The sequence below is a fragment of the Rattus norvegicus genome, chromosome 9 (assembly GCF_021556685.1).
Source record: "Rattus norvegicus strain SHRSP/BbbUtx chromosome 9, alternate assembly SHRSP_T2T, whole genome shotgun sequence".
NCBI lineage: Eukaryota > Metazoa > Chordata > Mammalia > Rodentia > Muridae > Rattus > Rattus norvegicus.
The window spans coordinates 33,282,501-33,309,971 of NC_141542.1; the positions used below are offsets into that span (position 1 = coordinate 33,282,501).

General features: G+C 42.0%; 1 protein-coding gene across 5 annotated transcripts in view; it reads left to right on the top strand.

Moving 5' to 3' along the window:
• The first annotated feature begins 12,833 nt into the window (after window positions 1-12,833).
• Window positions 12,834-27,471, top strand: part of Cd2ap (CD2-associated protein) — a 97,057-nt gene continuing 82,419 nt past the window's right edge. For 4 of the 5 annotated variants that reach the window (XR_015628618.1, XR_015628617.1, XR_015628619.1 and 1 more), the window contains exon 1: window positions 13,079-13,190. Coding sequence is in view for 2 of the 5 variants with exons in the window: in XM_087565906.1 (XP_087422032.1) it covers window positions 13,187-13,190 (4 nt within the window). In the remaining 3 variants the exon portion in view is untranslated. 5 annotated transcript variants of the gene reach the window in all.

Below are 27,471 nucleotides of genomic sequence, written 5' to 3' on the forward strand. Positions count from 1 at the left end.
TTGGGGACGAGACACTGGTGTGGGGCTTCTGCTAGACTTTGTCCTTGCTGGTGATTTCTCATGCAGCACGCCATTTCCTGGGCCCTTGGGAAAGTGCAGACATGTGGTAACAAGAAGACCTTTTCTTTCTGTACATCTGTCATTTCCTCCCGCCCCGCTTGGGCTCTCAAACATTCAAAGGGTCTCTGAACACTGACTTACTGTTCTATATCTCGTTTCCGATCCAACCCCACAAGCAGTGACTACTTTCTTCTCTAACCAGTAGCTCATGATCCTTCGCTTCTTGAACCAGTAACTCATGCCTCTTTGATACATTTTGGGTCTAAGGTTGTAATGCTGTAAGTACTGGATTCCATCATTCTTGCTTTTTTTTTTTTTTTCTTTTCTTTTTTACGGAGCTGGGGACCGAACCCAGGGCCTTGCGCTTGCTAGGTAAGCGCTCTACCACTGAGCTAAATCCCCAGCCCCCTTGCTTTTTTTTTTTTTTTTTTAAACAGGTGAGAGGTAAGGTTTGAACAGGATGGTAGTTCTGTGGTCGACACACAAACACACGCGCACACACACACACACACACACACACACACGTATAGACATAAAGATGTGTTAGTATGTGTATTCGCTGGTTGTGTGTCAGCTTAACACAGCTAAAATCATCAGACAGAAAGGAGCCTCAGTTGAAAAAATGCCTCCATGAGATTCAGCTTAAGGTCTTCTCAATTAGTGATTAATGGGAGAGGGTTCAACCCATTGTGGGTGGTGCCATCCTTGGGTTGGTGGTCCCTCCCTGGACTCTGCACCAGCTCCTGCCTCCAGGTTCCAGCCCTGCTTGAGTTCCTATCCTGACTTCCTCCAACCAGATTGGACTACAATCTGGAAGTGTAAACTGAATAAACAAACTCTTTACTCCTCAACTTGCTTCTTAGTCATGGTGTTTCACTGCAGCAATAGGAACTCTAACTAAGAGGAGCTGGTACCAGGAGTGGGGTATTGCTGTGACCAACCTGACCATGTTTATGAGAGGATTGTGGAAGGGCTTTTGAACTTGGGACTAGAAAAGGTAGAGAATGTGGAGACTTCCATGGGATTTTCTGTAGGAGCTTGGGAGATAAGAATGTTGAGAACAGTGTGGAAGATGTAGGCCTGGCTTGTGAAGATTCAGGTGGAAGTTTATAAACTATTATCAGGACCCTTTGCTATTTTGATTTGAGATTCTGTAGTTCTGGTTAGGTGGGGTTAAACAATCAGCTGTGAGAAACAAGATACCAGAAGTATTGAAGTGAAAACCTTTGTGTTTCTGGGACAATTGATGCTGGTCAGCTGGAGCTAAGAAATCAGTGGTGATAAAGAAGAGACCAGCATCACCGAGGTGAAATCTTCCATGAAGTGCTTCCTGAGAGCCTAGAGAAGCTGTGTTGCAGAGGTGGCCAAGGTTGTATCTCATGCCAACAGCCAGACTTTGTAATGTGTAAGAGTCACTCAAGTGGTAGTGGTTTTAAAGGCATGAAGGGCTCATGGAGATCAACTTAGGCTTGGCACTGTGAGAGGTCATTGGTAAAGGTACATTTTTGAGGCCTGGCTCTATGAAGAGAGCCTATAAGAAACTATTAATGAAAGAGCAACCCAGTTGCAGCAGAAGAACCCAAGGGTTTGAAGATGCCAGTACCATGGGATAACCACCAAGAACAGCAGCAGCAGTAGAGGAGCCAGCTAGACTCTAGAATACAAACTGTGTGTGCTACAGAGGGCAGAGTTGGAGAAGTGACCAAGTCCTTTGAAAGAGCCCAGAAGATTGTGAGTGAATCCCAGACATTGGATCCACTATTTTTGGCTGGTGTTTGGTTTTGCTTTGATTTGATTGTGACTGTGCCTTGATTTTTTTCCCTCTTGAAGTAAGACAGTATTTGATTGTGTGTGTGCATGTGCGTGTGTGTGCACGTGCATGTTTGTGTGTGTGTGTGTGTGTGTGTGTCTGTGCGTGAGCACATGCACACACTCATGCAGGCACTCTACCAGTTGAATTATACTCTAAGTCTGTGATGGTTTGTATATGCTTGGCCCAGGGAGTGGCACTATTAGGAGGTGTGGCCCTTGTTGGAGTAGGTGTGTCACTGTGGGTGTGGGCTATAAGACCCTCACCCTAGCTGCCTGCTAGCAGCCTTCAGGTGAAGATGTAGAACTTTCAGCTCCTCCTGCACCATGCCTGTCTGAAAGCTGCCACGCTCCGATCTTGACAATAATGGACTGAATCTCTGAACCTGTAAGCCAGCCCCATGTTGATCTTATGAGGGTTGTCTTGGTTATGGTGTCTGTTCACAGCAGTAAAACCCTAAGACATAGTCCTGGTAGAACTTAAATGTGTAAAAGTTAATTTTAAATTATTACTTAATCGTTTAATAGGTCATGTTACAACTGAATATGATAATGGACACAAAGTTAGTATGAATCATAAATGATCATAGCTTGGGCAACATCTCCATCAAGAATTTGCTATAAAGTATCATTTGCTCATTACAAGTTTTTGCAGTTAGGCTTGGTGGTATGTGACTGTAATCACAGCACTTGGGAGAAGGTTGATGCAGGAGGATTGAGAACTTAAAGCCAGCCTAAGTTATATAATGAAGAGCGTTTCACAAAAACAAAGTTTGCTGTACTAATTGAAGTAATATGTTTGATCTGAAATTCTGAAGCTGTAAGGAAGTCAGTTTTCATTCGTTCAAATACCATTGAATATAGTTTAGTTGTTGTGTTGTTTTCTGGTTATGCTGGACAGAACCTTACAGAACCTTATGTGAGGAAGGGAAGTGCTGACCACTGAACACCCCTGTCAGCCTCTTAGTCTGTCACTAACGAGAGCCTTCCATATGCCAAGAACAGAGATGCACCGGGACAGTATCAGACTTGAAGGATGTCATTCATATAATAGGAAATGAAAGTTGTATGAAAATGGTTATTTCTCAAGAAAAATGCACCAAATATTCCAGGAAAGGTTTATGCACAGGTTTAAGAGAAATACAATTCAAAATGGTCAAAGAGAAGAGGGCAAGAGACACCAGGAGGGGTGTTGTGTCATAATGAAGGTGGATACCACCTTTTATATTTTTCTAATATATTTTTTTTAAGATTTATTTTATTTATACGCATATACTCACACACCAGAAGAGGGCATCAGATCCCATTACAGATGGTTGTAAGCCACCATGTGGTTGCTGGGAATTGAACTCAGGACCTCTGGAAGAGCAGTCAGTGCTCTTAACTGCTGAGCCATCTCTCTAGCCCTAAATTTTATTTCTTATGTACATTGCTGTTTTGCCTGCATGTCTGCTTGTCTGTGTGAGGGTGCCAGATCCCCCTGGAACTAGAGTTACCGACAGTTGTGAACCACCATGTGGATGCTAGGAATTGAACCCAACTCTTCTGGAAGAGCAATCAATGCTCTTAACCTCCAAGGCCCCGGATCTCTCCAACCCCCGGATTCCCTCTTTTTATTTCTTCTTTCTTCTTTCTTTTGATCCTCCCTCCGAGTCAGGGTCACAGTCTTTAGTCCAGGATGGTCTGGAACTCATCACGTAGCTCAGGTTGGACTTGAGCTTATGATGGTTTGCCACCCTAAGCCTCCCAAATCCAGGGGTTACAGATACAAGCCTCCATGCCTAACTTTTAAGGTATCTAGTTCTGTCTTTAACACTATCTGACCCCCTTTCAAAAAAGATTTATTTTTATTTTTAATTATATGTGTGTATGTGTATGTTGGGGGGGCGGGGATTAGGGCATATAAGTGCAGGTTCACAGGGCTGGTTATAGCCGGTTAACAGCCCTGGCATGGGGCTTTTGCAAGAGCAGCATGTATTCTCAAGCGCTGAGTCAGCTTGGCAGCCCTAGTTTTGTTTCGTGAGACAAGGTATCACCCAGTAGCCCAGGCTGGCCTAGAACTTACTGTGTAGACTAGGTTGGCCTTCCTCGGGGTTAGGATTGTGGTACAAATCCGTACTAGGCATGTGCTCCACTCTTTTATTCACTTTTTTTTTTTTTTTTTGAGACAGGCTCTCACCTCCTGAGTGCTGGGATTAAAGGTATATTCCACCAAATCTTGCCTCATTTTTTATTTTAAACCTCAAGCTACATGGCAGCAGGAATAATGTCTCCTTCCTATCTTCCTCTACCCATCTCCAGAGTGCCTGGCAGAGATCATCAGGGAGTGATGGGGGCGGGGAGGGGCAATTAATTGGTTTCACAGATTGAGTGTAATCTGGGCCAGGCCACTTCCTGGTTGGTTCTCACAACAAAGAACGAAGGAGGACTCCTTCAGAGCTTCCACCCACCCTTTCCCTCTTTCCTCCTCTTCTTTCGACAAAGGCAGATACCCCAGTTCAAGAAGCAAGCAGACTAGACTATCAGCTTTAGAATTAGCCTGGTATTCTTTGCATGGGCTCCTACAGCTCAAGGTCACGTAACGTTGGGCAACTTAAAAATCCTTTGAGTCCCCTATAGTCCTAGGGCTTGCTCAGAGCGTTGCCGTGAGAGGCATGTCTGAGGAGGTATATGACGTTAATGTGCTGCTGTCTGAGACCTCAGTTGGTCAAATGACAGCTGTTGTTATCAATGTCATTGTTGCTCTTATGGTCAAAGTAGAAATGGCCTTTCCTACTTCAATGATTGATTTTAAGGCATGCACTGGGATTCTAAGCTGTAACCTTGTAAAAAGTTGGTGTCTTATAGTACTTGCAGTTGAGTCCATGATTATTTTGGGGAAAAAAGACAGCTGCTTAGCTAAGATCAAGGGTATCTAGGGGCTGGAGAGATGGCTCAGTAGTTAAGAGCACTGGATGCTCTCCTAGAGGCCTCAAGTTCAATTCCCATGTCCTCTTGCGGTGTGTCTGACAGCAGGGACTGTGTACTCATATAAATAAATAAATCTTTAAAAGAAGGGGGAGGGTGGGGTGTTCTGGGGAAAGGTACTACTGAGGGTAGGTTAGAAGATCAAACAAGGCCACCTAGACAGGGTTTACTAAACTGGGAAAACTGGATTGGCAAGACTAAGAAGTCAAGGGTGGGGCTGGGAGATAGGAAAGAGTTAAAGATAAGGCCTAGGAAATGCAGTTGGTGGGGGAAATGTAGCTCAAGTGATTGATAAGCTCAAGGCAGAGACAGACTTTTCATAGGGGGAAGAATGTGTGTTGTGCTGGTCAGTGTGGTCAGCTGGGCGGGAACTGTAGTCACTTGGGAAACCTCAATTGAGCAAGTGCTCCATCAGATTGGCCTGTGGGCATTTCTGTGGAGCCTTTTTTCCCTCTTTTACCTTCCTTTCTTCCTTTTGTTCCTTTCTATTTATCCTGTATATCTATCCTCTTCCCTCCTTTGTTTTCTGAAACAGTCTTACCTATGTAGCCCCGGCTGGCCTGGAACTCACTGTGTAGATTAGGAAGGCCTGAAACTCACGGGGAGCTGCCCGCTTCTGCCTGTCGAGAGATGGAGCCACAGGTGTGCGCCACCGTGACCAGCTATTTTCTTGATTAGTTGATAAAAGAGGACCCAGCCCACTGTGAGTGGTGCCGCCCCGGGTTGTGTGAGGAAGCAGGCAGAGCAAACCATAGAGGGTGCCAGTAAGTGATACTGCTCCAGTTCCTGCCTCCAGCGTCTAGTTTTGGGCTCCTATCTAGGCTTCACTTGATGATGGACCTGTAAGCCGAATAAGTCCCTTTCTCCCCAAATTGTTTTCGGTCAATGTTTTGTTGTAACAACAGAAAACAAAATAATAAAACAGAAGGCCTAGTCCATGTCCAAGGAGAAGCAATTCTGTAAGAAAGCAGAGAGATGTGTAGGGGGTGGGTCATTTATGACTCAGTTTCCCTGGTTATAAGGGGAAATTATAGATATACGCCAAAAGGCTAAGGAGGTTGAAGTGTCCTTGAAGGTCAGAGTGCTTCAGGTAAGGAAGGAGTCCTGCTTTGCATAGATAACTAGATCTGAGAGAAGGCAGAGCAGGCTGGGCTGACTGGAGGCTGGAGAGCCTTGTGTACGAGCCACATATAGAATGGGGTGCAGCTGTGGGAGTGGGTGAGCCGTGGCCGGAAACCAGCAGAATGGAATGTGAGTTCTCAGGAATGAGCAGAGAGGCACGGCTTGCTTTATGAGTTTTTTCTGCTTTGGCAGGCATTTAATTCTTGGCATCAAAATAATGTCATTCAGTGCCCAGCACCACACACACACACACACACACACACACACACACACACACACACACACACAGAGAGAGAGAGAGAGAGAGAGAGAGAGAGAGAGAGAGAGAGCGAGCTCCAGTGTCAGATGAGGGAAAAAAAAAAACAAACAAACCGAAAACCTCTGTTCTGCACAGTTGGGGAAGTTAAGGGGAGATCTAAAATAAAGTTTTCAGTTCTTGTTTTAGAAACAGATGATAGCTATCTGGGCAGCAACGCATCCATATAATCATTTAATGAGGGCCTTTCAGTACCATATTAGGCCAGATGGGGCCAGGACATAATGGGCATGTAAGGGACCTTGTGCTTAGATTCCCTTGGGTTACTATTTTAAGAAGCAGCCCTATCGTGTAATTGTTACTGTTTTGAGGCAGATTTTCATGAGTGTTGGGATTATAAAAGTGGGCAGACTATATCTAGTTTGTATTAGTGCTGGGTTCGAGCCTGCAGCTTTATGTATGCCAGACAAGCATGTTACTAACTGAGTTCCATCCCGAGTCTTCCTTTTCTGGCTGTTTAGACATGACTTCATGTAGCTTAGGATGGCCTTGAACTCACTATGTAGCTGATAGTGAATAACCTTCTCCTTTTTTTTTTTAAAGATTTTATTTTATTGTATATGAGTACACTGTAGCTGCCTTCAGACACACCAGAAGAGGGCATCAGATCTCATTACAGATGGTTGTGAGCCACCATGTGGTTGCTGGGATTTGAACTCAGGACCTCAGGAAGAGCAGTCGGTGCTCTTAACCACTGAGCCATCTCTCCAGCCCTCCAATAACCTTCTCCTTTAATCATGTCCCTAATGCTGGGATTGAGGCATGGCTCCCTGTGTAATTTATAAAAGTTCTCAAGTAATAGAGTCATGAACTAGTAATATTATTATCTTTTAAAAAAGCTTCCCTGTGGTAGAACAATTTGTGATCCATACAATGATCACCTGACTTTTGGACAATACAACACAATAATATTAATTGCAAACAACTTAAACCAATTCCTGGGCTAATGAAATAGAAGGACAGTTCTCGACAGATTAAAGTACGGTGGCTAATAAATGTATGAAAGAAAAAGTTTAATCTCACCAGTCGTCAGAGAATGCAAATGAAAATTCCCTTGAGATTTCACCTCAGCTCAGTCAGAATGTCAAGTCATTAAAAAAACAAACCATAAGACATCTATGCCTGTAATCTCAGGGTTCAGGAGACAGGGAGGGTCAGAGGTCCAGTGTCATCTTTAGCTACAGAGAGAGGAGCAAAACAGCCTGGGATGATTGAGAACCCAGCTCAGAAACAAAACAAAACAATTGGCAAGAAAAAAGGGGAACCTCTCCCAGCCTGGTGGTGCATGATTTACTCTTAGCACTCAGGAGGGAGGCAGAGGCAGGCAGATCACTGAATTTCAGGTATGCCTGGTGTATATAGTATGTTCCAGGACAGCTAGGGCAACGCTGTGAGACCCTGTTATAAGAGAAAGTAAGAAAACAAAACAAGAAAAAGAATGGGGAAAACCCACACATTGTTGGAAGGAATGAAGTAATGTCGCTGCTATGGAAATCAGCATGGGGGTTCTGCAAAGTTTTAAAACAGATCTGTACCATAGGACTGTGCTGTACTACGTAGGGTATTTACCCACAAGACTCCAAGCCGACATGTCCCAAAGACACTTGTCCTCCAGTGCTTATTGTAGTTGCTAGCTAAGTGGTAGTGATAACAATAGTGAGTGTTAGGAGTCCAACAATAGAGAATGTATAAGAAAATGATATATGCACACACACAAATATTATAAATATATAAATATTATACATACATAAAATAGCTAAGTGATGGAACCAACCTATGAATCCAACTGCAGGGAAATGGATAAAATATGTGTTATATATGTGTTATATATAAACACACACATATATAAACACATACATAAATACATATACACATCCATATATCCATCCATACATATGGAATGAAGTTTTTAGTCATAAATAAAAAAGGAAGTTTACGTTGTTTTCAGGGAAGTAGATTTAACTGCATACAATACTCGGTAAAGTCAGTGGTCTCAGAAAACCAGACATTTTGTCTTCTCTCATTTGTGACTCCTAGGTTTTATATAGACATGTGGAATCATGTAGGTAAAAGTGAAACTGTGGACAGGAACAAAGGAATTAAGAGGAGAGGGAATGGGAGGAAGGGGAGAGGGAGGAAGGGTACAGGAAAAATAAGATCAAAGAATACTCGATGCCAGTATGAAAACACCCTATGTAATGTCATACCATACAGAATAAACATACACACATGAAATTGCAAACTACAGCAACCAGTACTCAGAAGATCAAAGCAGGCAGATTTCTGTACATTAAAGGCTAGTCTGGTCTACACATGAGTTCTATCTAGGCCAGCCAGGCTACACAGTGAGAGAGACCCTGTCTCAACCTACCAAACCAAACCAAATCAAACCAACCAAACAAGCAAAACAAACAAACAAACAAAAACCAAAAAAAAAAAGAAACAAAAAAAACCCCAAAAAACCCCCCAAAACCCCAAAAACCAAATCAAAACAACCAACCAAAGATGGAGAGGAGAGTTCACATTTTATTGGTCTGTTCTATGCTGGTTCTAAATAAAGCTTTTTTTTCTTCTTCTTCTTCTTTTTTTTTTTTTTCTTTTTCCTTTTTTTTGGAGCTGGGGTCCGAACCCAGGGCCTTGCGCTTGCTAGGCAAGCGCTCTACCACTGAGCTAAATCCCCAACCCTGCTTTTTTTTTTTCTTCTTGCAATAGGGAATTTCATGTAAAGAACAGTGAATTAATTACACACGCAGGCAGAATACTCATACACAAAAATAAACTTAAAAAACAAAACAAAACAAAACAACAAAACCAAGTATTTTACAAGCAATAGGGGCCAGATTTAAGCAGAGCGTGGAAAGCTAGACATGGTGGCTACAGCCTTAGTCTCAGCACTGGAGAAGCTCTGAGACAGGAGGATCCTTGAGCTCCAGGTGAGGCCCTGTTTCAAGAACAGTAACAACAAACAAAATAATATGGAATGGTAGGGCAAACTTGAAGCCCCAGGGTTTGGGAGGAGATTACAAGATGGAGAACCTGTAACCAACAAACAGCTTTCTGACATTCTGGGGGACTAATAGTTCTTGAAAGGGACCCCTTGTAGAGACCCTTTTTTTTTTTTTTTTTTTTTTTTTTTTTGGAGCTGGGGACCGAACCCAGGGCCTTGCGCTTGCCAGGCAAGTGCTCTACCACTGAGCTAAATCCCCAACCCTGTAGAGGGCCTTTGAGGCGCCTTTGATTTGCCTATGACATTGGCATCCAATCTAGGGCAAATATTGTCATTAAACAGGTCCTCATAGTAAGCAGGCTGGTGATTCCTTTGAATGGGGCTATGGTTTTTAATCTTTCTTTTCCTTTATTATTATTATTATTATTACTAATGAATTAAAAACAAGTTTTCAGATCTGGGGAGGAGCCCAGAGCTCATAAAAACCAGGTAAATGCCCTACCACTGAGCCTCCCCACCAGGCCTAGATTTAAAACTTTTAAAAGAAATAGTAGTGGGAATTCTTAGAGTGGTCACGTGTCTGAGCGCATTCCCCCTCAAACTGCTTAGTGGAATAACAGGATCCTGTCACAGGCTGATGGGTGGGACACCAGTTCCAGCAAGGGTGGGGAAGGGGAAGATAGGGGGGAGGCTGGCTGCTCTTTTTTTTTTTTTTTTTTTTTTTTTGTATTTGCTTTGTGATTAAGATTCGAATTTCCTACGATTGTTTTCTAAAGAGCAGTTTAGAAAAAAATATTGAGGTGGTAAAACCTTAACTGGAGCAGAAATTAGCCAAGCCAAACAAGATAACAATTAAAATACTGTTCAGGAAACCTAGTATTTTGAAACTAAGTACAAAGAAACAAAATAGAATTAGTTGCTGGCAACTTTTGAGCTCAACAAGTCCCTTAAAAAACAACCGGACTGAGTTAACATTGAATTTGCTTTCTGTTGTGTTTTGTAAAATGGTGGCATAAGGAGGTGAGAGGGAGCATCTCAGCTAGCCCGCCAGGTATTCCCCTGAGAAATCACCACCCTGCCATAGGCCTCGTATAAAAGGAAGTTTATTTGGGGGAAGAGAAGGGGACTTGGAAAAGGGGTAGGAAAAGGAGGGGTACAGAGAGTGACAGAAAGAGAGAGGAGAGAGGAAGAGAGAAAGGTGGAGTCAGGAACATGTGGGAGGGGAGAGAGAGAGAGAAAGAGAGAGAGAGAGACAGACAGACAGACAGACAGAGAGACACCTGGGTAGCTGAATAATTCTTTTATGTCAGGTTGACTCCTACCTGGCAAGCAAAAATGATTGCTAGTTGCTAGGTAACTGTTGGACGGAGCCTAGAGGAACTGCCAACACTTCTGTACTATATTGGTCTTTGTAAAATAGTTCTTTTTTTTTTTTTTTTTTTTTTTTCTGGAGCTGGGGACCGAACCAGGGCCTTGCACTTGCTAGGCAAGCGCTCTACCACTGAGCTAAATCCACAACCCGTAAAATAGTTCTTACCAACAGGAAAATATTTCAACGCAGTTATTTATTTTTTGATTAGGTCCTAAGAAAACTTTAGGAAAACATGATGGTAGATAGGCATCATTTGCATTGGTTGGAAATCGTGTCAGTCATATATGTAACATGCCAGATTAACATGTTTACCGTGAAGAAGAGTAAAAAGTGTGTGTGTGTGTGTGTGTGTGTGTGTGTGTGTGTGTGTAAATAGTCAGTGTGAAAAGAACCCATTGGCCTGGAATGTGAAGAGTTGATAATTGATGAATTAACATTTGCACAGTTTGGTAAGTACTTTAATTAGGAATACTCGAATCGTAAGGATTCCTTTACCCACAATCTTGCTGGCTCTAGGAAGTACTGTCCACGTGCAGTTTCTAAAGTTTAAAAACCAACTTCTGGGGGCTGAAGAGCTGGCTCAGTTAAAGGCACTTGCTGCTCTTGTAGAGGACCTGGGTTTGGTTCCGGCACTCACATCTGGTGGCTCAAACTTGCCTGGAATTCCAGCTCTAGGGGATTTATTGACCTTTTCTGGTCTCCATAGGAACAGGCAAGCATGTGGTGCACGACCTTCAGGAACTCACACATACATGTAAAAAGAAATACATTTCTGCATTTCCTAGTTTTCTCTTTGGAAGACATGACTAGCTTTAGAATTGTGATAGTTTTTCGGGTTTATCTCTCTTCTGTCCAGTCCCTCTCCCTGAGACTTTGCTGGTCATAACTTAATTTCCTTTAAGTTCTCACAACCCAACTTGGTCTGCTTTAGGTTGTTTACTAAGTTTATGTGTTTATGTCTTGCCTTTGGGCTGGAATGCAAAGTCACTGAGGATAAAGGCTATGAATTTTTTATGTGTTCTTTGCCTGGTAGGAGACAGTGAAAATATCGCTTAATAAATATTCCTTGACTAATACAAGCCAGTGTCCTGAGCTTTCAACAATCCTCAGCTGACATCTTGTTTACTTGTGCAAATGCAATGTTTTCCTTGTTTCTTCTTGGACAAAACTAATTGCAACTCTTTTATCCACTGTAAACCTTACAAGTTTTGTTTCAAAATCACCAGGGCAACCTGTTTTTGACATAGTGAAAGGTTCCCAAAGCGGGGCTATAGGAGATAGTAGGAATGGATATTTACAAAGTTCCTACTCTTGAGGCATATTCTACACTAGGAAGATTTCTTTTTAACACATTTAACTGCTAAAGCTCCAGTCAGGATCATTCACCCAAGGACTTACAAAAAAAAAAAAAATAAACGGCAAGGTTGAATTTCAGAGACCCAAGTCGGCCAGGTTCCAATGGGCAAGGCAGTTCAAGTGTGAGAATTCAATGACATAATTTCTTGAAAAAGCACTAGGCACAATAGTTGGCAGTCAACACATGTTGCTTCCCCATATTTGCTCAGGCCTTGAAGTTGATTTTCTTTTTCTCTTTTCAAATAGGACGGGAGGAAAAGTAAGGTTGAATTAATTAAATTTGTCAATAATTCGAAGAAAGCTCCTGTTTGATTACAATAATCCTACACCGGCTTTCATATTGACTCTAGGGAAAAAAAATGGCTGGCAATGTTTCAAACCACGATGCCTAATTTAGAACGATTTCTATTTCAACAGAGGGAGTAGGAAGTCATCTTTGGCCAATAAGAGACTCAAGGAATACAGTAATGTATTCCTATGAAACAGTTCACTTCGTGCCACCTCCGTCCCAAAGAAGAGCACTGCTTTTGGCCCCACAGGGAACTCTGTAGGTGAACTGTGGGGTCCCCACACTTGCGGTTCCCGCCATTAACATCGAAGCTAAGAGTGCTCGCTCCCCTAGTTGTTCCTCTCTTAGATCTCTCACAAGCGACATCTTTGCAGAAAAGAAAGTAGGGCAACCGGGGCTCACTTTGCAGAACCCTCTTTGGTATCTGTCTGGGACCCGCAGCCAGCTGTCGCGCATCTCCGGGAGACCAAGTACCCGCACCTGGACGAGGGTGTTGTGCGCCCCCGCTGTGACGTCACCGCACCTGGCACCAGCTGCGGGAGTCTGGGTGGCGCGCGGGGGCCGCAGGGGGCGTGGCCGGGACGCCCAGACCATTCTCGCGAGATTTCGCCCCAGCCGGGTCCCAATTCTCTTCACTCTGGCCCGTGGGTTCCACCTTGGTCACGAGCTTGGCGCGCTCAGTCTCAGAGGGAGTGGGTAGGGACTGTCTGTGCGAGACCCCGCCGGTGCCTCAGCCAGCGGCGAGCGGAAGCGGTCCGGGAGCGTGGCTGAGTGCGCACTGTGCGCAGGCGCGGACCCCGCTCGCCCCCGCCTGCCGGGGCCGCGGCCGAGGCCGGGCTTGAGGAGCGGCCGAGCGCGCCGCGGGCGGATGGAGGCGTCTCCCCGCCGCGCCTGAGACGGTGCACAGAAGGGGCCGCGGGGCCACGCTTTCCTCGCCAGAGCCGCAGCATGGGTAAGCATCGCCGCGCCCGCCGCTGGGCTCCTCTCATGCGGGTCGGGTCCAGTCGGGCGATCTCCCCTCGCCGGTCCTTCGCGGACAGCGTGGCTCGAACCCGTGATCCGCGGTCCCGCGCCTTCTGGTAACCCCAGCTTGGATGGGGGAGGGCGATCGCGAACTTGACAAAGTGGTGCTTGCCGCTCTGCTACTCGGAGGCTTGGTACAGATTGAGATTTAAAAAAAAAAATGCACTCACACCCCCACATCCACTATGCGCACAGACACAGACATTTTGTCATAGATAATTCGAAGCACAGAAAATACTTAATTCTTCAGTTCGCGATCGGCTGGGCTTTTTGGCAGTGATTTGTGTCTACTCTCACCTTCCCCTTTTCTTGGGTCAGTTTTTGAAATCGTTTTCCTGGTGCTCGTCGTCTCCCTTGTCAGGTGTGTTGGCACCTAGCAGCACAGCCAATTTCCTCCTGAGGACTGGATTGGGGTTCGGTATTCTAGGATTCCTAGTTGGAACCTCTGGAGGAGCTGTTTCCTGTTTGGAGTGAGACTTCCTTCTTGGAGGGGAGGAAAAAGTACAGGGCCACAAGGTTGTTTTTCTGTGCGTTCTTTAGGTTTTCGTTTGGAGTTAGAGAAAGCGAGCAAGCGACGCGGCGTACTTTGAAAAGGAGTTTTGATAAGTGGTGTAGCAGTTCTTTTGATAACAGAAGTTGCGTCTGGGCTAGACACGAACTCCCTCGAATGTTTATAAATTAAAAGTAAAGTAAAGGTATTTTTTTTAAAACCAGCTTGGTGTCACCACAAGGCAAAAGTGTTTCAGCAAGTTGTAAAACCCATATTTGGTTTTGTGGTATAAATCAGAAAGACATTATCACGTTCTCGGTTGAGAGTCGATGCTGCTTCAACCATTACTGAAATTAATAATTCATGAAACTAACGGATGATTTAGAAGCCCGACAAAAACCGGAGCTCTGCTGATGTGGCACCCTGTGCCCACACTTTGTTCTGTGGGAGACGAATTTAGCTAGTGTTTACAGACACTGGCTATTCTGTTTTCTTAGAGCTTCTAATTTTATGCTCCCTCTGCTTCCCTCCTGCTTTGTGTACCTTTTATACACCAAGTGCTTTTTGACTCAGGAGACAAACATTTGCTGTTAGGGACTTTCAAATGAATTCCTTTCCACTTGATTAGTTCAGTTTACGGGGTAATTGCAGGCTTATTCTAAAGCATCAAAAGCTAGCTTAACTGATTGGGATGAAAAGCTAAAATTAAGTATACAATTCTTATCTGTCTTAAGTCAGGATGCAGAATGTAATTAAATGTCTTTTGATGGTTTAGAGTCATCATTTTGTGACGCGTTGAGTTGCTGTGAGCCCTTTTAACCACCTTGGATCTTGTGTAGACGGTTGGGCCAGGTGCTAGAAGAAGAAACAGTTCTTTGCAGTTTGCAATTATTTTAAGTACCTTTCCTTGTTACTCGATGGGCTTGAAACTCTCATTACTGTTTACTTTCACCTTCCCCGTTCTCAGTTTTTTTTACACCGTGGAGATCATTGAACTTTGTGATTCTGCATAGGGGAGAATCAGTAGGTCCATACTTGACAGTAAGGTCTTCCCTCTGTCTCTCTCTTTAGACAGGTTCTTACAGTGTAGTTCTGGCTGTCCTGGCACACACTCTGTAGATCAAGCTAGCCTTGAACTCAGAGACCCACCTGCCTCTGCCTCACAAATGCTAAGATTAAAGCCACTATACCCAGCTAAGGTCTTACTTAAGAAAAGTAAATAGAAGGTATTTTTACCTAATAATACCTGTATTTATTGGCCACAGGCCTTTTGTGCTTTGAAGGTCTGTTACTTTGGGGGTTTGTGAAACATTTGCAGATGAATGTGCCTCTATTAAAAATCTATTGGTTGTGTATTTATTAAAACCCTCAAGTTCGTGTTAAAGAGTTTCCTCTAATAAATAATTTGTTGAGTTTGCTACTTGCCCTTTTTCTTGCACTTTAAAGATAAGATCTCCTTAGCCTGTGATCCAGGCTGGTTTTGAACTCAAGGTGATGATTTTCCTGCCTCAGCCTCTTTGCTGCTGGGATTATAGGCCTTACTGTCACTTCCACCCAGTTGTCTTTAGTTCTTAAAATTTAGGATGCATCTTGATATAGCTGAGCTCTTAAGAGCACTCTCTGCTCTCTCTCTTTTTTTTTTTTTCTTTTTTCTTTTTTTTTTTTTTTTTTTGGAGCTGGGGACCGAACCCAGGGCCTTGCGCTGGCTAGGCAAGCGCTCTACCACTGAGCTAAATCCCCAACCCACTCTCTGTTCTCTCAAAGGACCCTAATTTGCTTCCCAGCATTCATATTGGGTGACTTACCAAGGAATCTGATACCCTCATCCGGTTTATAAGGGCACCCCTTGACATGGCCTACACACACACACACACACACACACACACACACACACACAATTTTTTTTAAAAGATGCGGTTTAAAATACTCATGTTTTATCTAATTCGTTACTAAATAAAGCTAAGTTTTATTTTTGTTTTTGTTTTGAGATGATCATGGATTCTTATGAGGTGAAGAGACACAGCTGGCTAGTTAAGAGAGTTTCTGAAGCCTAGACCTGTATTACTTTGGAAGTAGAAGCAGGAATTGGAGAATTCAAGGCCAGCTTTGGTCACACAGTCCACTCAAGGCCTTCCTAGGCTATATGAAACTGTCTAAGAAAGGAAAAGAGCTCTGGACAGGGACTTCCTGAGATCTTGCCTACAAGCTTTGCAACTTGGAAAGTTAATTTAGCTTCTCTGTGCTTCGGTTTATTGGTCCATAAATTGGTGAGAAGTGCCAATCTCAGGTTATTAGGTGAGTGAATGACATAACAATGCTTAGAATATTGCTGGTGGAACTTGGATTGTCAAAAGATTTCTGCAGTTCTAATTTGTGTGTGAAGTTTGATCTTTGCTGAAAGCAGAATATTATCTTCAAGGACCAGTAAGATGATTTTGTGTTAAGACATAAGTTGAATTCTGTATGCTACAACTTGACAAAAATTGTATACATTGTTTTCAGTACTAGATACATTGTGAGAAACTGTTACTCACTTGAAATGTTTAAATGCTTTGGAAAAACTTTAGGATTTATACTACTAGAGACATTGGGGATGCAGAAAGGCATTGCTTTTTTTTTCAAATTTATTTATTTATGTATTTGTTGCATTTGGGTGTCTTGTCTGCCTGTATGCCTACGTAATAAGAAAGAGCATCCGATCCCAGGTCACTACAGTTATAGACAGTTAGAGCGGCCAGTGCTCCACTCTTAACTATGGCCGCCATTTTTCCAGTCCCGAACGCTTCTTTCTCAAAAAAACAGATAAACATTTTTGGAGTGAAGTAAGATAAAATGAATGGATACACACACACACACACACACACACACACACACACACACATACACACATATATACACACACACAAATATATATACATATGTGTATATATATGTGTATATATATGTATACATACACACATATGTATAATTTTTGAAAAGGTAAACTGATATTTAGAACTAAGTTTCTCTTAGTTTTAGATAAGAATTTTCTATTTGAAAGTTTGTTTTACGGTTTTATCTGTCTGCAACAACCAAATTTATACCCATGAAAATAGTTGAGCCTTTTATTGTACCTTTGTACATGTGTGGAGGCCAGAAGAGGGAGAGTGTTCAGTGCTTCTTCAACCATTTTACCAATTCCCCTGTGGCAAGGTCTTTCTCTGAACCCTGGGGCTCCTGTTTTCCTGGCTAGGAAAGACAGTAAGCCTCAGGAATCTCTTATCTCTGTTTCCTTGGAAGTTATGGTTTTATGGTGGCTCCAGTTTGCTATGTGTGTGCTAGGATTTGAACTTCAGGCCTCATCATTGAGAAGCAAGGGCTCTTAACTGCTGAGTTCTCCAGCCCCTTGCAGGGTTAAGGATTCTCACCTACTTGGGAGTGGATGTAGGAGGTGATCATAAATTCCAGGGGAGATTGAACCAAATAGTGAGACAGTTTCAGGGAATCATGATTGGGAGAAGTACAGTAAGATACTTTGTTTTTGTTTTTGTTTTTTTTTTTTTAAACTCAGGGTTTTATGGTAGCAGCAAACATGCACTTTACTGAATTCAAGGTAGCTGGATGGATCCTCTGTGGGACAATTAATGTTGTTTCATGGCAGCAAAATTAAATATAAATGTCTGAGAAGAATAAAATTTGTTTTGAATGTGTTTTTATGTGTGTGTGTATAAAACACCCATCTATCTATCTATCTATCTATCTATCTATCTATCTATCTATCTATCACCAAGTTTACACTCTGTTGCACATGGTGGCTTAGAACGCAGTGTTTAGATCAGGCTTACGGAAATCACTGTGATCATCCTGCCTCAGCATCCTGAGTGTTAGGATTACAGCTTCGCTGAAGTTAGTTTAATACAAATTTGCTGTTGTCTTAGATGGTACGTGTACTTCTATAGTGAGTGATTTCCTTATTTTACTTTGTAAATTACACTCATATGTCCTGATAATATTTGCAAGTAGATGTCTTGGATGTACTAGCAGTTTCAGAAAGAAACTGAAAAGGAGTTTTCTTTCAAAAATACAACAGTCTAATTCTCACAGTTTTTTGTTTTTTTTTTTTTTTTGTTTTTTTTTGTTTTTTTCTTTTTTTTCGGAGCTGGGGACCGAACCCAGGGCCTTGCGCTCGCTAGGCAAGCGCTCTACCGCTGAGCTAAATCCCCAACTCCAACAGTCTAATTCTCAATCAGAATATATTGTGTTAGTGATCAGATTAAAAAACTTTTTAAAGTTTGAACACCTTTAATTCTGGAAAATTGCTATCATCTGCTATAAAGATTCAACTCCGTTAAATAGCAGCCAGGCAGGCAGGAAGTCTTTTTAGGTGAGGTGGGGGGCAGAACATAAATTTGAGAAATCTAGATGGAGGTTCATATGTGCCTACAGTGAGCCATTTATGTGTAGCAAAATGTAATGTGTAGTGGGCAGGTCAGATGGGTGTGGGGTGAGGTGGTGCCTGGTGGCTGGTACTAGGTAGAAGCTGAGATTGGCATTCAGTGGGGAAATGAGAGGTTTGGCAGAAGGCCTCAAAGACCTAGTCACAGGGAAGCAGAGTAGACAAGGTTCAGCATTCTGAGAGAAATACAAGGTAGCTGCGTCTCTTTTCTTTTCTGCCTGTCTTTTCCTTCCTTCCTTCTTTCTTCCCTCCCTCCCTCCCTCCCTCCCTCCCTTCTTCCTTCCTTCCCTCCCTTCCTAACAGGATCCTGATTACTTAATGAGATTGTTAGGTGAGCCCAGAAGTATCTCTGACAAGATTCTTTAGCCCCACAGCCATGGATCTTAGACTGCATGTGTCTTGTTTAATATAGTGATCATGATAGCTTTGGGTTTTAAAGTGATTCTTTGCTTATCAAAATTGAGGGTATTCCTTGGTCACAGTCTGGTATCCTCTTACTTAGTTATGTGACAGACCTTTCCACTCCGCCCCGATTTGGAGACTGGGTCCTATTATGTTCCCTTGGATGACCTCAAACTTCTGGACTCTGCCTGTCTAAATGTGCCAGAGACCATATCAGGTGCATTTTAGGCTATTCAAGATGATTCAGTGTCTAGGTAAATTGTGTTCCAAGGGAGTGACTGGAGTAATTTAATCACTAGGGATTTTAAATAGAAAAATACTCTGAGTTTCTTCCTCCCCGCCTCCCCCCCAAGTTTCATTGAAGTAACACACAGTTACCACTAACTTACAAAAAGAGGTGTGGGGGATGTGAATGTACTCAGTGCTAAGGTATTGACCTTAGCTTTGAATTTGTTATGTCCACCCCAAAAAGAAAGGTATTAATACAAGGTCATTTCAAGGAAAAGAGCTGCTGTTGAGAGGTTTAGGAAGTATTGTTTTCTTTTTTTAAAAAAAAAAATCTTGTAACTCCTGGATTCTGATATGAATGTTCCTTTGTCTTCCTGTTGTTCTGTAAACCTGTATAGCTTATTAGTGTTGTACTAGAACTGTAAAGTAACAGTAGGAATGAAACAACATGGGACTTTGTTTGAAACCCAAATCATTTAAGGGAATAGAGATGCATTCTAGTGTCGGAAGTGTTAAAATACAATGCGAAACATAAAGACTATATAGAATAAAAGTTCCATTTTGGAAGGAAGTAGGATTTATTCATCTCATTAGTTTGATCAGTGATTAAGTACTTGGCAGAAGTGATTGTTTTCTATTGCTGTGCAAAAATACCTGAGATAATCAACTTAAAAGGAGGAAAAGTTTATTTTATCTTACAATACAGAATTTCAGTTTATGGTTTATAGTCTCTTAATTTCTGTTTTTGGACTGGTGACATAATTGTGAGAGCATGTAGTTCAGGAAGTTTGTTATCAGTGGCTGCTGCTGCTGATTAATAATAAACAATATTAATTATTATTATTATTATTATTATTATTATTATTATTATTGCCAAGTTGACACAAGCTTGGTTCATCTGGGAAGAAGAACCTGAAGTTTTCATCATTTATAGGGTCATAGTGGGGTGACTAGGCCTTCAAAACAGGAGCCTTTGGGACGTTCACGGTCCAGACTGTTAGCAGCAGTAACCAGGATGCTTGTTAATCTCTGGCATCAAGTCAAAACAGTTCGTTGGGCCAGATAATGGTGGCACATGTTTGTAATCCTGGCTTTTGGGATGCAGAGGCAGGTGGAACTCTGATCTGGAAGTCAGCCTTGTCTATGAGAGAGTTTTCCGGACTATGTGAGACCTGTCTCAGAACAAATAGCCGCCTCACAAAACATGACAAACAGTTCTTTGGTGTACATACAACTTTACCCTTTACTAAAGGGAAAAGCAAATTTACCTGCTAATGAGATAAAAAAAAATTATTTATGTGTATGCGTGTCTATGTACCTTGTGTGTGCTTAGTGCCCAAGGAGGCCACAAGACAATGTGACATTCCCTGGAACTGGAGTTGAGAACAGTTAAGCTACCATGTAGGTGCTTAAGAATTGAACCTAGGGGGGTTGGGGATTTAGCTCAGTGGTAGAGCGCTTGCCTAGCAAGCACAAGGCCCTGGGTTTGGTCCCCAGCTCCGAAAAAAAGAAAAAAGGAAAAAAGAAAAAAAAAAGAATTGAACCTAGGCCCTCTGGAAGAGCAGACAGTGCTCCTAATTGTTGAACCATTTCTGTAGCTTCCATGTACATGAATTAAGTCTTGGCAGGATTTTTAGTACTAGATGATACAGAGTGTTGGGTTTTAGACCTTGGACAAGCTGCTGAGGCGCCTGTTTAATTAACATCAAATGGGACCTGGCCTCCAGGTTCTCCCAGCATCCCCTTGTCCCTGCTGACAAGGTATGGCTGGCATACCCTGCACTCTACCCTCAACTTTCTAGCCCAGGGTTTGGGCTTCTCCTCTCCTCCAGAGCCTCTTCTCTGTATAATTCAGTCATTTTGGTCTAGGTCTCCTCTAACCTGCTTTCCTTGGGACCCCCAGAGCTGCCTCCAATAAACCTGTTAGAAAAAAAAAAAAAAAGAAAAAAATAAACCTACCTGTTTTTACTTTTAATTTGACTTGCATTAGCTTATTTCGTTAGAGGAGAAAACCTGTTTACAACATCTTCAGAATTTTACAGTTGATTGAAAGGTTTTTTTGATTTAAACATAAATTAATTCTTGCATATTGCTATAACTCTGGTTTTCCTGGAACTTGTGTTGTAGATTGGGTGGACTTTGGATTTGCCTCTTGAGTGTTAGAATTACTGGTATGCATCACTGTGCTTGGCTGATGCTTGATCAGTATGCTTGATCAGTGCTGAGAAGATCAGTTCATGTGAATATGTAATATAAAATGCCAGCAGTGAGAGTCGTGACAGAAATTGTTGGAAATTTTATCCTAATCCAAAGCCAAAACACATTTAATGATTTTTTTTAAATGTTTTTTTTTCTCCCCCCAAGATGGGGTTTCTCTATGGAACAGTCCTAGATGTTCTGGAACTCACTATGTAGACCAGGCTGGTCTGGAACTCAGAAATCTGCCTGCTTCTGACTCCTGCATGCTGGGTCTAAATATGTGTGTGTCACCATGGCCAGCTTTATGATTTTTTTTTTTAAAGTGAGCTATAAGCTAATAGTTTAAAGAGTACTTTTTCAAGCCAAACATTCCAATCCAATTCAATCCAGTAGTATACTAATTTGATACTTACGCATTGAGTGGTAGTAGGAAAATAGTCATTTGTTATGTGTTCAGAATGAAGGCTCATTGAAGACAAGCCAGGGTGAGTGCCACAAGAAATACCCTATTTCATCTACATCCATTTTTGTGGCTGATTTTTGAATTAATCTTTGGTCATTATGTGTTCAGAGACCTCTTGATATTGCCAGATGTTTTTTGGTGAGCACATTCAGTTATAAGAGTCTGTGAGTATGTGATTCACAGTTTAAGAAGCTTGATATTAGAATATTTAAAGCTTTTAAAACAACATTTAGATTGCTATTTATAATTGTGGTTTGTCTTCAGTAATACTGCATTTAATAATACTTTAGAGTATATTTTTTTTCTTCTACTCTCCCCAGTCTTGTCCCAGAACTGGCTGTGTAACATAGCCCAGGCTAGCCTTAACACATGATGCTCCTGCCTTTGCCTCTTAAATGCTGGGATTACCACTTGCACCACCACCACTTGGGCAGGAAGCTTTATCTGTCTGTCTTTCTGTCTATCTATCTACCATAAGTCAACATCTATCTGCTTTTGAGAATGGGTCTCACGAAGTAGCCTTGGCTGGCCTGGAACTTGCTATGTAGATCAGGCTTGTTTCAAAGACAGAGATCACCTCTGTGGATATCAGCCCCTAGTGCTGAGATTTCAAGCTGTGTGTCTGGCAAGAAACTATATTTAAAAAGCACCAGAGAGTGGACATGGTAGTGCACTCTTACGATCCCAGTGTTCAGGAGCTCAAGGCGGGAAGACTGTGAGTTTGAGTTTAGCTCAGTCACTCACAAATCCCAGGCCAACCTCTCTCAAAAGGAATAAACAAGACCGAAGAGCAATGAAGTCAGTAACAGTCGAATGATTCTTGTTCCTTCCTTATGTTCCTCATAAGGAAGTAACTTAGTTACAGGAGCATAAGAACGTTTAACATTTTTTGTTTTGTTTGCTTATTGTGTGTATGAGCGTGAGTATATATGTGTCATCAGTTCACAAGATACTATGATTACCAGGTTACTTAGGCAAGTGCTTTTTATTTTTTTTTTAAAGTCCAGTGAGCCATTTGGCTGGCCCAGGTCCATTAGCTTTAAGTATGCAGAGTATTTTGAGGAACTTTGTGATGGAATTGTTTTGAGAAAAGAACCTGTGTCTTTATGGTAGAATGTGTTTTTTGAGTCAGGTTTTTACATTGTTGCTTAGACTGGCCTAGAACTAACTTTAGTTCAGACTGGCCTCCATCCAGCCTTCCCTAATTCTGCCTCAGCCTTCCAAGTGCCAAGATTACAGGTGTGACCCACCCTGTACTACATTTGTCATGGAATTTTTTAGTGAGGCCTGTAATCTGATAAGGGTTCATTTTATTTATTTATTTATTTTACAACCTGCTAGTTCTTTTTTTTTTTTTTTTTTTTTTTGGTTCTTTTTTTTTTTTTCGGAGCTGGGGACCGAACCCAGGGCCTTGCGCTTCCTAGGTAAGCGCTCTACCACTGAGCTAAATCCCCAGCCCCCGTGCTAGTTCTTTTTAGCCAGCCAAATTATACTATTTCTTTTGCTCAGAGAAATAATAACTAATCCCATGAACAAATGCCTTGGTTGAATTCATCAGATGTGATTTGAAAACTTTGTATACATCATTACAAACGGAAGTGCTCAACAATGGTGACTGAAGGGCTGGATGATGTAGCTAGATGGTCTCAACCCTTTGCTCTTCATAAGCAAGACGGCTATGGAGTGCCTGTGCGTAATCCCAGGATTCCTCAGGACGGGAAGACAGCAGGATCAGGAATTCAAGGTCATTCTGGCATGTATAGACAGGGACAGTGGGGCCTCATGAGACTGGGAAAAAAGTGGACACGGTGCTTGTACTTTAGACACTCAGTGGGAAGAATATGGTGCATTGTGTGATTGGTGTTAACATCTAGTGATTACTGATTAGGTATTTCTGTTTCAGGTACATTTAAAGCTCTTTTCTAAGTACTGTTTAATTCTCACAATCTTCATTTTTGAGTAGTTATTAATCTTTGAAAAACTTTTTTTACGTTTATTTTATACGCGTGCATTTGTGCATGTATACATTTGTGTGCTCGTGCCATAGTAGGACAACTTCTTGAGTTGGTTCATTCTTCTACTTGACACCTTATGGATCCTAGGGATTGAATTCAGGTCATCAGACTTGGTGACAGGCAGACACCGGTACCCATTCAACTGTTCTGCTGGCCTCTATTGTCACTCTTATATTTAGGGGAACAACACCATGGCAACTAATTCAAAGCCAAGGCTTAGATCTAGGCTGACCGGTTCACTGCTTGAACTCTCCGTGCTATAGAGTAGAACAAGTCATTCTTTCATCGAGAGCTATTTGGGTTACAGGTTGTAGACATTCTTGATCTTATCCTGTCCTGTCTTTTCTTACATCTATTGTGCCATTCCGATTGTAACTAGTTTGAATCTCTTTTATTATCTCCTTTCTCTCTCTTGGTGCTGAGGATTAACCTCCAGGCCCTTAGCCACTGAATTATATCCCCAGCCTACTTAATCTTTATTTTCGACTCACCTAAGCAGTATTATAAAGTCTAAGCTTAAGGAGTGCACAGAGCTTTGTTTTTTCCTACATGTATCCCAAACACTTAGACCAAGTGTTTTAAAGGGATAACTAGGTAAATATTTGCTGAATGAATATTGAACATGATTATACCTGCTTTATTATATATGAAAGCTAAATGGACTGGAAATCAAAGTTAGCACATTTGAGATAACGACGTTAAAATTCTGTGCAGCGCTCATTGATAAGTGGCTATTAGCCCAAATGCTTGAATTGCCCTAGATGCACAGAACACATGAAACTCAAGACGGATGACCAAAATGTGAATGCTTCACTCCTTCTTTTAAAAGGGGAACATGAATACCCTTGGCAGGGAATATGGAGGCAAAGTTTAAAACAAACACAGAAGGAACACCCATTCAGGAGCGCCACATGTGGCCAATATATATATACAGCCACCCAATTAGACAAGATGGATGAAGCAAAGAAGTGCAGGCCGACAGGAACCAGATGTAGATCTCTCCTGAGAGACACAGCCAGAATACAGCAAACACAGAGGCGAATGCCAACAGCAAACCACTGAACTGAGAATGGGACCCCCGTTGAAGGAATTAGAGAAAGGACTGGAAGAGCTTGAAGGGGCTCGAGACCCCTTATGAACAATAATGCCAAGCAGCTAGAGCTTCCAGGGACTAAGCCACTACCCAAAGACTGTACATGGACTGACCATGGGCTCCAACCTCATAGGTAGCAATGAATAGCCTAGTAAGAGCACCAGTGGAAGGGGAAGCCCTTGGTCCTGCTAAGACTTCAACCCCCAGTGAATGTGATTGTTGGGGGGAGGGCGGCAATGGGGGGAGGATGGGGAGGGGAACACCCATATAGAAGGGGAGGGGGAGGGGTTAGGGCGATGTTGGCCCGAAACCGGGAAAGGGAATAACAATCGAAATGTAAATAAGAAATACTCAAGTTAATAAAGATAAAAAAAAAAAAGTTAGTTGGAAACCAAAGTAAATTATGTTTGAATAGGGGAAAAAAAAACAAACAACAATAAAAAAAACTGTGAGTAAATTTAAAAAAATAAAATAAAATTCTGTGCAGTGTATTTCAGTTCAGTGCTCTGTGAGTGTGCTATACTCCCTGTAGCTATTATGTGTGTCATGTGTCAGACATTATAAGACCTGCTTCCCTTGCTGTTTGACTCCAAGAATTTAGTTTCCTTTTAAATACGTTTATTTAGGGGATGCCTAGAAATATGAGGAGATTCAAATGATTATTTCAGAAATTTTCATGATCCATATATCTGCTGTTACAGGTGTTTACATTTGGCTGTATGAGTGAATTTTTATCACAAGTTTCGATGTTTTGCTATGTTTAAATTTTTCTTTTTAGGTGATATTTTGCCAGTTATATTAACATTTACAGTATACTTACCATGTTAGGTATTGCAGTGAGCTTTTAATCTCCATAGGAGTAATATGGCAAAAATATTAATGATCCTTAATCTTCAGAAGTGTAGAGAATGCTGCTTATCCTAGGTTAGAGAGGATGTGGGGGAGTCAGACTCGGACTCCCCTGGCCTGATTTGAAAGCATGTCTTCTTAGAACATTGTAGGAAAGGAAGAAAATGTTGAGTTAAACAAGAAAATAAGATTAAAACTACTACCTTATTATATGAAAATAAAGAAACTTAGGTAGGTATAATGGTGTTCTGAAATCTGAATTCCTGCTGCTCTGGAAGTCTGTGAGACCAGCCTGAGCAACTGATGAGTCCCCTTCTCAAAACAGAAGCGATCCAGGGAAACTCTCCTACAAGTGTGGCTAGAGATCATCCATTCGTCGTCTAAGTATTTGAGAAACTCCTTTCTTTATTAAACTGTAAAGAAATATACTGTATTCCACATTGCTCCTGTCCTAACCAGTGTTCTGTTGCTGTGAAGAGATGCCATAAAACATTATAAAAGCAACATTTAGTTGGGGCTCACTTAAGAGTTTCAGAGGCCACAGTGGTGAGTGTGGCAGCTTAAAGGCAGACATGGTACTGGAGAAGTTGACAGTTCTACGTCGTGGACCCACAGGCAGCAGGAAGACAGACACTGGACTTGGGGTAGGCTTTTGAAATTTTAGCTCACCTCTAGTGACACTCCCTCTAGCCAGGCCACGCCTACCCCCAACCAGGCCACACCTTCTCACCCTTCTAAGTAGTGGTACTCCCTGATGATTTAACCATTCAAATCTATAAGCTTATGTGGACCATTCTTACTCAAACCAATATAGGTTCTTTATATATTCATTAGGTTTTTAATTTTTTTCTGAGTTCTGTACAACTTTGATGAACATTTAAATGGTATGTTTTGGTATGACTTGAAAGAAGATTAACATTCTTATTCCTAGTGTTTTCTTTAAGTTAAGACTGGAATTTAAATTGATGAATTAAAAGCTAGATGTGGTGTCCATACCCTAAATCCCAGTATTGGAGAGGTTGAGGCAAGACTTCTGTGAATTTGAGGCCCAGCATAGGTTAAAAAGCAAGACCCCGTGTATATGGAGATGCGGTGGGGGCAGAGGTAGGGTGGTATTAGTGGGAGGAATGAGCAAAAGGAGACAAACAGGGAATGCAGAAAAGTACTGAATATTCCAGGCTACTTCTCCTTGTATAGGATTTGTGTTATTTTGGGAGAAGGAATTGATTATATGGATATGACTATTTCTTTGCTTAGAGTTTTAACAAGAAATATTAAGTTTTTGGTCTCTTTAGTGGATATATCATCAATTGATCTGTAGCAGTAAAGGAATAGAATAGTATGAAAAGATTACTGTCATATTTTTCTTCTGAGAAATCTCATCTGAGTATACATGCAGTGCACACCTTTACACTACTTGGAACAGGAAGAGGAAGGTGTTACAGTTTGAGTATGAGCTGCCCCCATAGGCTTATGTTTTGTTTGGTCTGAGCTGGTGGGCCTTGTTGAAACTCTAGGAGGTGGGGCCTGGTTGGAGGAAGTAGGTCACTGGGATAGGTTCTTGAGTATCTTGTTCCCATGTTTCTGTGTATTCTTTCTGTGTCTCATGTCCCATGTGGTCTACCTTGTCATCTCCACTGTTGTTCTCTGAATCTTCTGAAACTATGAAAAAAAGTTTTAATTTCTAGGTTGCTTTCCGAAGGTGTTTAATAGTAAAAGTAGGTAGTACACAGAGGTAGGTGTCCCCTCCCCTCCACTGTCCGGGGTTTATCTGTGTAACAGTCCTGGCTGTTCTAGAACACTCTTGTAGACCAGGCTGGCCTTGAACTCTCAGAGAGATTCACCTGCCTCCTGAGTGCTGGGATTAAAGGCATATGCTACCACACCTTGCCCCGGGGATAGGTTTTATGGTTAGTTGTTTTGCTATTTTAAGAATGATTAGAGCTGTCGAATATGGAGTTCACACCTGCAATCCCAACACTTGTCTCCTGCTTGGAAGAAAATATCGGGAATGTATAGGTTCACGGGGGAGGGGG